The sequence below is a fragment of the Hemiscyllium ocellatum genome, chromosome 8 (assembly GCF_020745735.1).
Source record: "Hemiscyllium ocellatum isolate sHemOce1 chromosome 8, sHemOce1.pat.X.cur, whole genome shotgun sequence".
NCBI lineage: Eukaryota > Metazoa > Chordata > Chondrichthyes > Orectolobiformes > Hemiscylliidae > Hemiscyllium > Hemiscyllium ocellatum.
Window position 1 is genome coordinate 117,183,378 of NC_083408.1, and position 11,162 is coordinate 117,194,539.

General features: G+C 43.9%; 1 protein-coding gene across 1 annotated transcript in view; it reads right to left on the reverse strand.

The window, feature by feature from the left end:
• The window catches only part of tmed8 (transmembrane p24 trafficking protein 8), a 29,779-nt gene that overhangs the window by 18,573 nt on the left and 44 nt on the right, over positions 1–11,162 (reverse strand). The window contains exon 2 of the mRNA XM_060829015.1: positions 10,637–11,151. Coding sequence (XP_060684998.1) covers positions 10,637–11,151 — 515 coding nt within the window. The remainder of the gene's footprint in view (positions 1–10,636; positions 11,152–11,162) is intronic.

The following is an 11,162-nucleotide window of genomic DNA, read 5'->3' on the forward strand; positions in this document are numbered from 1 at the left end:
CTTGAAATGATTCAGAAGAAATTCAACAAATGACAATTATGACAGCTTTAACTATAAAGTATTAATGAGGAGAAAAAGTTTCCAGTGCCGAGGATTAGGAACCACGAAACACAGATTTAAAACAGTTAATGTAACATCCATGGGAGAAAAGGAAATTTTTTTTATTGTATAGAAATGCCATGCGTTTTGCATATGGGACACACTGCCTTAAGGGGCGCTGGAAACAGAAACGTTCAAAAACAGAATTGGACGAAGGAAGTGAAAAATTGGAGGGTCATGGGACAAGATTATACTGGGACAAATCAAATAACTCTCACACAACAGCACTGACATGATGTCTTACTCTATACAGTAATACCAAAATACTTATTTTAAACTCCAATATTTACAGAACAGAAGGAGGCCATTTGGCCCATTGTATCTGCACCAGTCAACAAAGATCTGATTATACTTGGAACACTCCACCACAAATGGCAGTGGATTCTGGATCAGGTGCTAATTTTAAATCAGAGATAGATAAATTATTGGTAAGGAAAGGTATTAGTTACAGATCAGCTTTTCACCCAAACTCCGGAGGTTATGACAACACTAGTGAATACATAAATATCGTTTAAATGTTACAAGAGTTTCTAATTCAACCAGCCTTTCAGGCAGTGAGGTTCAGAATCCCACAAACTACCTCGGTGAAAACATTTCTCCTCAATTCACCTCTTAGCCTTTTAGATTTTACTTTAACTTTATGCCTACGGTATTGACCTCCTCTAATGAAAACATGTCTTCCTATTCAGGCCCCTCATAATCTTAGACACTTCTATCTAGCCCTCTTGCAAGCTCTGTTGCACTAAAGTAAACAATCCCATCCTATCTAATCCTTCCTTTTAATTTCGGACCTTCCAGTCCTGGCAGCATACTAGTAAATCCCCTAGTACAATTGCACCCTTCCTATAATGTGGTGACCAGTACTCCAGTTGTGACCAGAGCAGTATTTTATATAGGTCTAAGTTTGCTCGCTGAGTTGGTAGGTTTGTTCTCAGACGTTTCATCACCATGCTGGGTAACATCATCAATGAACCTCCATTGAAGCGCTGGTGTACTGTCCCACTTTCTATTTATGTTCTTGGTCTATTGTGGTGGGTGATATCACTTCCTGTCCTTTTTCTCAGAACATTGGGTCCAATTCAATGTGTTTGTTGGAGTTCCAGTTTGAATGCCAGGCCTCTCAGAATTTGCACGTGCATGTCTTTGTTTAGCCTGTCCCAGGATGGATGTATTGTCCCAGTTAAACTGGTATCCCTCATTATCTGTGTGCAAGAATACTAGTGATAGTTGGTCTTGTCCTTTGGTGGCAAGTTGACGCTTGTGTATCCTGGTGGCTAGTTTCCTGCTGGTCTGTCCAACGTAATATCTGTTGCAGTCTTTTTTATATTTGACGTTCGTTCTACTGGTTGTTGGTACAGGGTCCTTTAAATATATCAGAAGTTGTTGCAGTGTGTTGGTCGGTTTGTGGCCTTCTATGATGCCAAGGGGCTGGAGTAGTCTCGTCGTCATCTCTGAGATGTCTTTAATATATGGCAGGGTGGCTGAATTCTCTGGGCATTTTGTATCTTCTTGTTTAGGTTTGTTGTGTAAGAATCTGCAGACTGTGCTTGTCGGGTACTGGTTGCTCTTGAACACATTATATAGGTATTTTTCTTCAGCATCACATAGTTCCTGAGTGCTGCAGTGTGTTGTGGCTCATTTAAATAATGTCCTGATACTGCTCCATTTGTGGGTGTTGAGATGATTGCTCCTCTGGTCTGTATGTGTTGCTTTCCTGTAGACGCTGGTCTGCAGCTCTCCATTGACTTTTCCTTCTACTGTGACATCTACAAATTTTCACAAAAATTGCAGTTTTTTATACAATTCCAGCAAAACCACCCTGCTCTGCTATTCCATCTGTTGGCTAATAAAGCCATATAAAATTCACATTTCATCTTCAGAAGGTCAAGCAGACTTGATGGTCCAATGGTGTCTTTCCTCATTATTGGGATTCTATGATTCTATCTACCTACTCTGCGATCTTCAGGGATCTATAATATGATGCACATCAAGATCCCTCAGATCTTCAGTACGTTCCAGGTTCCTACAATTAATAGCATAACCTCGTCTTGTTAGCCTTTCCCCAGTACATTCTGTCAAACTTTTCCAGGTTGAATTATATTTGCTCTGCCCACCTGACTAATCTGGTAATATCCTCCTGCAGTTTATGGCTATTTTCCTCATTATTTACTACCTCCACTTTTGTGTCACTTGTGAACTCCTTGATCATACCTGCCTCATTTCAGCCCGAAACATTAATGTACACCATAAACAGCACAGACCCGGCACCAAGCCCTGCAAAACCCACTGAAATCAGACTTCCATTCACTGAAACAATCTTCTGTCATACACAGGAATAGGAGTTGGCCATTCAGCTCCTTAAGCCTGTTCAGCATACAATGAAATCATTGCTGATCTTCGTTTAACAATAATTTATCTACCTCAGACTTAAAGTTGGCAACTGATCCAGAATCCACTGCTATTCATGGCAGAGAGTTCTAAACATCTGCCACCCCTTGCTGATAGACATGGTTCCGAATATCTCTTCTGAATGGTCAAATCCTAATTGTCAAACGATGCCCCCTTGGTCTAGGATCCCCAACCAGTGGAAGTAGTTTCCCTCTATCTATTCTGTCTTTTCCTGTCAATAGGTTGAAGACTTTGATCAGATCACCCCTTTACCTGCTAAATTTTGGACAAAACCAGCCTAATGTGAGTAACCTCTCCCAATAACTTACAGTTATCATTCTTGCAAACCTACCTTCAAAGTCAATCTATCCTTCCTAAGTAAACACCAAAAGAATTGTGGATGCTGTGAATCAGAAACAAAAACAGAAATTGCTGAAAAGCTCAACAGGTCTGGCAGTATCAGTGCAGAGAAATCAGAATTAACATTTCAGGGACAGTGACCCTTCCTCAGAAGTTCTGTCTACAATGCTACCTCACTTTGTGCCATCAGCAAATTTGGTGACTTGAGCCTTTCTGCCATTATTCAAGTTGTTAAGAAATAATGTGACCAATTAAGGATCTAAGACACATGCTTGTGGAACAACACTGGTCACATCCTACCAATGAGTACCTGCCCATTAGCCCTACTTTGTCACCTGCCACTCAGCCAATGTTAGTAACTTGCCCACAATTCCATGAGCAAATTTTAGTTAACAATCTCTTAAATTGGACTTTATCAAATACCTTCTGGAAGTTCATATAAACAATATCCAGCCCTGTCCACTACCATAGTCACCTCTTCAACAAATCCAACGACGTATTTTGACCTATCGGCTCTCCTTGTTTAACTAAAGATTTTCAAGAGGTTCAGTTACCCCAACCTTAAAAATTCATTTTAGGGATGCAGGTGTTGCTGGCTGAGCCAGCATTTAAAGCCCGTCCCTAGTTGCCCCTTGTGAAGATGGGGGTGACTGCCTTCTTGAACCGCTGCAGTCCACCTGCAGTGGGGTGACTCACAATGCCAATAGGGAGGGAATTCCAGAATTTTGACCCAGAGACACTGAAGGAACAGTGATATTTATTTCCAATTCAGGATGGTGAGTGGCTTGGAGGGGAATTTGCAGGTGGTGGTCTTCCCATATATCTGCAGCCTCTGACTTTCCTTATAGGAGTGGTCATGGGTTCGGAAGGTGCTGTCTGAGGATCTTTGGTGAATTTCTACAAGGGATCTTGTAGATAGTACACTGCTACTGAGTGTCGGTTGTGGAGGAAGTAGATGCTTGTAGACATTGAGCAAATCAAGCGGTTGCTTTGTCCTGGATGGTGTCGAGCTTCTTGAGTGTTATTGGAGCTGCTCCCATCTGGGCAAGTGGGGAATATTTCATCACACTCTTGACCTGTGCCTTGTAGATGGCAGACAGGTTTTTTTTGGGGGTGGGGTGGGGTGGTGGAAGTGGCATGGTCAGGAGCTGTTGTTGCAATATTCCTAGCCTCTGGCAGTGATTAGATTGTCTCTTATTGGTAATGGTCGTAACCTGGCATTTGTGTGGTGCAAATGTTACTTGCCACTTGTCAGCCCAAGCCTGGATATTGTCCATATTTTGTTACATTTGAATGTTGACTCCAATAACTTCCATATCACAGATGTTAGTCTAACTGGTCTGTAACTCCCTGGTTTTCCCAATTTGCCTTGAAAGCTTCTGTATCCTGTCTCTCAACCAATTTTGAATCCAATGTGCTATATTGCTTTGCATCCCATGGGCCATTTGTTCTATTTTATCCTCATTTCTGTTGTCAATAAACTTCTGTTTTGTAATTAAAGCAAAACTTGCAGCATTGTATGCCTATGTTTCAATGAGAGACCACTTTATTAATCCCAAAGCAAACTAGAATACGATCAAATCAGATCCCATTCACGTAATAACGTCAGCTGGGATCATAACAATGCCCTTAGGCCATATGGGGATGGGAAATAATATACCTCCTCCTAGAACAAAACTAGAGGGTGCAGGGGGCTGTCAAGGCTTGGTCTTTAAGTATATTCAAGGCTGAGATAGACATTTTAGATTAGCAAGAGAATCATGGGCTATAGTGAAAAGGCAGGTAAATGGAGTTGAGAAATGAGATCTGCCATGATTTCATTGAATGGTAGAGTAGACTTAGATAGAATGGTCTAGTTTTGCTCCCATAGCTTATGCTCTCAATGCTTTTACTTTCTTGATCAGTCTGCCACAAAGAACCCTCTAAAAATTTTGTTGAAGTTCATTCATACCACATTAAACATACTATGTTCATCAACACACTGCGTAGATACAAAATGTTTAATCTAACTTGACAGACATGACCTTCCCTTACAAAATCCATGCTGATTATTCCTGATTAATCCATGCCTCTCCAAGTGCAGATCTATTCTGTCCCTCAGAATTCTAATAACGTCCCCACCACTCAGGTTACTCTGACTGGCCTATAATTTCTTAGGTTTATCCCTCCTGCCCTCTTTTAATAGTGGACAATATTAGCAGTCCTCCAATCCTCTGGCACCTGATCTGTGGCCAAAGAGATTTGAAAATTACTGTTAGGGCTTCTGTTATTCCTCTCATCTCATTCATCAGCTTGAAATACATCTCATATGGGCATGTAGGTTTATCCACTTTTAAAGCTGCTAAACTGAATAGTACCTTTTCTCTCTCTACATTAATACCTTTTAATATTTCACAGCCATCCATATATATATAATTTATACAAAATCACAAACAATAAAGACTCCAGCACTGATTCCTGTGATGTGTATGCATACTATACATATATATGTATATGGGAGAATGTCAGAGGAATGATAAGTTTGTATAGGACATTACAATTACCTGGATGTTTGACAGAGAGGAGGAAGGTCTTTGGTTACAGGAGGATACAGATTGAATCATCATAGAATCACAGAATCCCTACAGTGTGGAAACAAGCCATTTGGCCCAACAAGTTTACACCAACTCTCAGAGGAGCATCCCACCCAGACTCACTCCTCTATCTTATCCCTGAAAGCCTGCATTTCCCATGGCTAATGCACCTAAATTACACATCCCTGGACACTATGGGCCAATCCACCTAACCTGCACATCTTTGGACTGTGGGAGGAAACTGAAGCACCCAGAGGAAACCCATGCAGACAAGGGAAAAGTTTGCAAACTCCACACAGATATTTGCCCGAGGTGCTGTGAGGCAGTAGGGTATATCAATCAGATGGGTATATCAATGGCAGATGGAACTTAATTCCAAAACGTGAGTGATGATGTACTTTAAAAATCAGTAACAAGACAAGAGAACACCCAATGAATATCAGGACTCGAGGAAGCCCATTGGAACAGAAGACTCTCGGAGTGCTAGCCCACAGATCCCTGAAGGCAGGAGAGGTTAATATGGTTAAGGTGGCATTTGGGGCACTTACCTTTATCAGTTATGGCATAGATTTTAAGGGTAGGGAATTTTATGTCAGAGCTGTACAAACGTTTAGTTAAGTTTCGAACGATGTGATTGCACTGGAGGGGGTGCAGAGGAGATTCACCAGGGTTGGTGCACTTTAGCAGGTATATAAGATGGCATGGATAGGGACAGCTTTTCCCCTTGGTTAATTTTAATGTGAAGGACAGACGGCTCAGAGGGGACTGGAGGAAACGTTTTTTTCACCCAGAGTTGATCAGAATCTGGGAGGGCAGTAGAAGCAGGAAACCTCAAACTTTAAAATGTACGTGGATGAGCTGTGGGTTAAGTGCTGCAAAGTGGGATTACTGTAGAAAGGTCAATGCAGACTTGAAGGGCTGTCGGGTCTCTTCTGCACTGTATGATTCAACACCAAGACATCAAACACATTGACGCATTTCCCAACAACAAGGCAGCAGTTCCAGGTAAAAGGAGAATGATTATACTCTGAGTTATTCACAGTCAGGAGTTTTTGAAAGTCAGTTAAATCAGTGGGACATCAGCAGCAATCTTCAAAGTGTACAGCCCATGCGTAAAACTCCAATGAGGATACAGCCTTGTAATCATTTCACACACCATTTCTAAAGGAAATGCAAACATTCTGCACAGCAACAGTGCCTATACCACATTCCCTGCAGCGTGGGGAGCAAAATCCCAAGCAAGGGTATAGACATAGTTAATGGTAACTGTCTTTTCCCCAGGATGGGGGATTTGAAGACTACGGCATACATGTTTGAGGTGACAGGAGAGATTTAAAGATATGGGGCAGAGTGGTTCACATAGGGAATGAACTTCCTGAGGATGTAGATACAAATACAACATTTAAAAGATATCTGAATAAGTACATGAATTGGAAAGGTTTGGAGGGAAATGGGCCAGGAGCATGCAGATGGAACTAGTTTAGCATGAACTGGTTGGACTGAAGGGTCTGTTTCCATGCTATATGACTCCATGACTGACTCTACCCTGCTATTCTTATTCTTGTCTCTTTCCACTTACAAAGACTCTCCTTGAATTGGACCTCTTTGACCAAGATTTAGGTGGTTATAACCTAGTGCTTTTTTGAGTAGTTGGTGTAACTGCATTCCTGTGAAACAACCCTCAACTTATTTTTAATCAACACTGAAGGCACTACACAAATGCACGTTTTTGTCTTTTTCTGACACATGCAAATAGTTCTCCAGGTGGAAAGGCTGGGGGTTTCCAGGAGTTTTTTTTAAATTTATTCATTCACGGGATTTGGGTGTTGCTGGCTAGACCAATATTTATTGCCCATTCCTAATTGCACAGAGGTCAGTTCAGACTTAACTGCATTATTGTGGGTCTGGAGTCACATGTAGACTAGACCAGGTAAGGATGACAAGCTTGAGGCTGGAAGAACATCTCCACCTCCTGATGCTGCGTGGTTTGCTGAGCTCTTCCAGCCTCCTGCTTGTCTACCTTCGATTCCAGCACCTGCAGTTACTGTTTTGTCTCAGACCCAGGTAAAGAAAACAGCTTCTTTCTCAAAAGGGCATTAGTGAATCAGATGTTTTTTTTAAAAAACTGACAATTGACAACAGTTTCAGGTTCATCGTAAGATTCTTAATTCCAGACTTGTATCAAATTCAAAATTCTACCATTTGCCACACCAGGATTCAAACCTAGGGTACATTTCCTGGGTCTCTAGATTATTAATCTCACGATAATACCACTGCACCATTGCAAACCAGGATTGTACTTTTCAAAGCATAATTGCTACAGACAAAATCTCACCTTATAGCGGTCAAAAGATACAAAAACAAACGCAATACAAATCATTCCCACATAATAAATCTCAGTCAATTCCATCAAAAGCCATTAAGGAAGATCAGTAAAATCTGCTTAACTGACAATGTTAAATATCTAGGGTTGTCCCTATCTTGCAAAGAAAAACATAATCAACATCTAGGTAAAACTGTAATACTAATTTTCATATATCATAGCATATCAATACAAGCACGACACGCCATTTTGCCTCCCACCAGTAGTAACCAATTAACCTCGAATCTTCCATACATCCTTGAAATTGATTTTCCTTCATTTTGCTTTCTTCCAGCATAGCTGGCAGCGTCAATATTTGTTGCCCATCCTACTTGCCCCGAACCAGTTCAGCCATTTCAGAGTCAACCATATAAGTCAGGTTGGGTAAGGATGGCAGATGAAAATGTGTTGCTGGTCAAAGCACAGCAGGCCAGGCAGCATCTCAGGAATAGAGAATTCGACATTTCGAGCATAAGCCCTTCATCAGGAATCGTCGAATTCTCTATTCCTGAGATGCTGCCTGGCCTGCTGTGCTTTGACCAGCAACACATTTTCAGCTGTGATCTCCAGCATCTGCAGACCTCATTTTTTACTTAAGGATGGCAGATTTCATTTTAACTAGAATGTTAGTGAAGCAGATGGTGTTTTACAATGATTACCGAGACCAACTTCATGTTGCAGATTTATTCATTAAATTCAAATTCCACTAGCTGCCACAATTGGATTCAGACCAATGGCAGCATAGAATTAGTCCGAGTTTCCGGATTATTGCCCCCGCCTCCCCCTCGCAAAATACTTTACCATTTCCAACAAAAACAAAAATTGCTCAGGACTGAGGAAGGGGCAGCAGACCTGAAACATTAACTCTGATTTCTCTCTGCAGATGCTGCCAGACCAGCTGAGCTTTTCCAGCTATTTCTGTTTTTGTTTCTGATTTACAGCATCTGCATTCTTTTGGGGATTTTTTTACTTATCCATTTCCTTTCTCAATATTATTATTAAATGTGCTTCCATCACTCTCTCAGATACTAATCCAAGATCACAACCTTATCGAGTAAAACATTATTCTCACATCTCCTGCTCAGCTCTTTTACCAGTTGCATTAAATCACTGACCTTGTGCTCCCAAACCTTCTGTCTCTGAAACAGTTTCCCCTTACTTCTACAATTACAAAGGGGTTTTACAAATTCGAAGCAGAAGTAGACCATTCAGTCCCTCAAGCCTGCTCTGTTATTCAATGAAATCATGGCTGGTCTGTTTGTGTTTCAAATTCCAAATTCCCATCTACCCCACTAATACTCAGTCTCCCGGCTAACAATAATCTACCTCCACCCTAGAGACGATTAATGACCCCACTTCCACTGCCTTCTGAGGCACAGATTTCCAAAGTCACACCAGCCTCAGATCAGAGAAAACAACATTTCTCTTCTCTGCCCTAAAAAGGTGACCCCTAATTTTAAAACAGTGCCCTGTAGTTCCGGACTGACCCAAGACAGCAAACAACCTTTCCATGTCCACTTTGAGAAGGAATCTCTCTCTCGAGAACACTTCTATCATTTAATTTTCACCACACCAAGGACAACACCAATGTCTCCAGTTTTGTTTTGCCCACATAACTGAAGCTCTCTCATTTCCGGTGATGTTTAGATTCTATGTTGAATGTCAGTCATTCGCCTGGAATTATGATGGTGGGCAAATACAGATTGCTCGAGATATACTGTACACAGAGCAACTGCACATTCGCCTCTGGTGAACAAACTCCTCAGTCAATCCTCAGACTTTGCCATCAGAATGGCAACTGTTAGTGCCTTGTCACACAGTATTTTCAGCACAGCTCTGTAAATATTGTTTCTTTGAACAATAATCTTTTGAAAGCATCTGTCGAACCTATCTCCACCACTCTGTCAGGTAGCGCCTTCCAAATTCTAACCACACCTTCTACTAATTCACCATAAAACCTGCAGAAAGCCAGCACTGTCAGCATAAATAAAAGATGTCATCTAACCTGAAAACTTTCATAAAGACGAACACTTCCTTGTTGGATTTCAAGAGGCTACACAACAATCAAGATAAAAATCTGCCAAGATTTATTTAGATGTTCTACACTCTTAGTTCAAACCTGAATAAAAACAAGTTTGACCTTTCACAAAGTGGAAGCGGGATCATTGCTCTCAGAAACTCTTCAAATTACTGATTTAAAGAAAATGTAGATTTTTAGAGATAGATTCAGTCTCAATTTTTTAAAACAAATTCAGCCATTTCACAGGGCAGGATAAAGACATGAATGTTGATGTCAATGCAAAGGCACAGACTATGGGTGGGTTTCTAGTCTTTGCAAAGTGTCTCTGGTGCTGCAAAATGTACGAGGTGGGATGGGGATGGGGATGGGGATAGGTATGGGGGTCAGGGATGATAATGGGGTGGGGGATGGGTTTCAGGGATGGGGGAATGGGGATGGGGGGGAACCAGGGATGGGGGGGGGAACCAGGGATGGGGGGGGGGGACCGGGGGTGGGGGGGGGGGGGGGGGACCGGGGATGGGGGGGGGGGGGGACCGGGGATGGGGGGGGGGGGGGACCGGGGATGGGAAACGGGGATGGGGGGGGGGGGGGGGGGGGGGGGGGGGGGGGGGAAGGTGGATGGGGGGGGGGGGGGGAAGGTGGAGGGGGATGGGGGGGGGGGGGAAGTGGGATGAGGGGGGAGGGGGATGGAGGGGGGAGGGGGATGGAGGGGAGGAACGGAGATGGAGGGGGAGCAACGGGGATGGGAGGGGGATGGGTGGGAAGGGGAATGGGGGGGGGGGGGTCAGGATACCTCCCGGGGGGTGGGTGGGTGGGGGGTAATGGGCCCCTTACCTGGTACCGAGCTCCGGCCCCGACGCCGCGGCCGCTGCTCCTTCTCCTTCTCCTCCTCCTCTTGCTCCTGCGGCTGCTTGTCGGTCCCTGGCACCCCTAGGTTCATCCCCATCTTCATCTCGCTCCGACTCGGTGTCTTCCCTCGCTCCGAATGCCGCTCGACCTCTTCTCCCGCTCCCGCCTCCTCCGACAGCGGCTCCGCCTCAACAGGACAGCGTCCAGCGGCCGCTCCACTCGCCATCATCAGCCGCCGAGCCGAGGAGGGGCGGAAATAGCCGAGTACTGCCGGAGGCAACCGAGGACACGCCTCCTCGCGGGTGTAACCGAGTACTGCCGGAGGCAACCGAGGGCCCGCCTCCTCGCGGGTGTAGCCGAGTACTGTCGGAGGCAACCGAGGGCCCGCCTCCTCGCGGGTGTAACCGAGTACTGTCGGAGGCAACCGAGGGCCCGCCTCCTCGCGGGTGTAGCCGAGTACTGTCGGAGGTAACCGAGGGTCCGTGCTACGGCCCCGCCCCCTCACGGATGT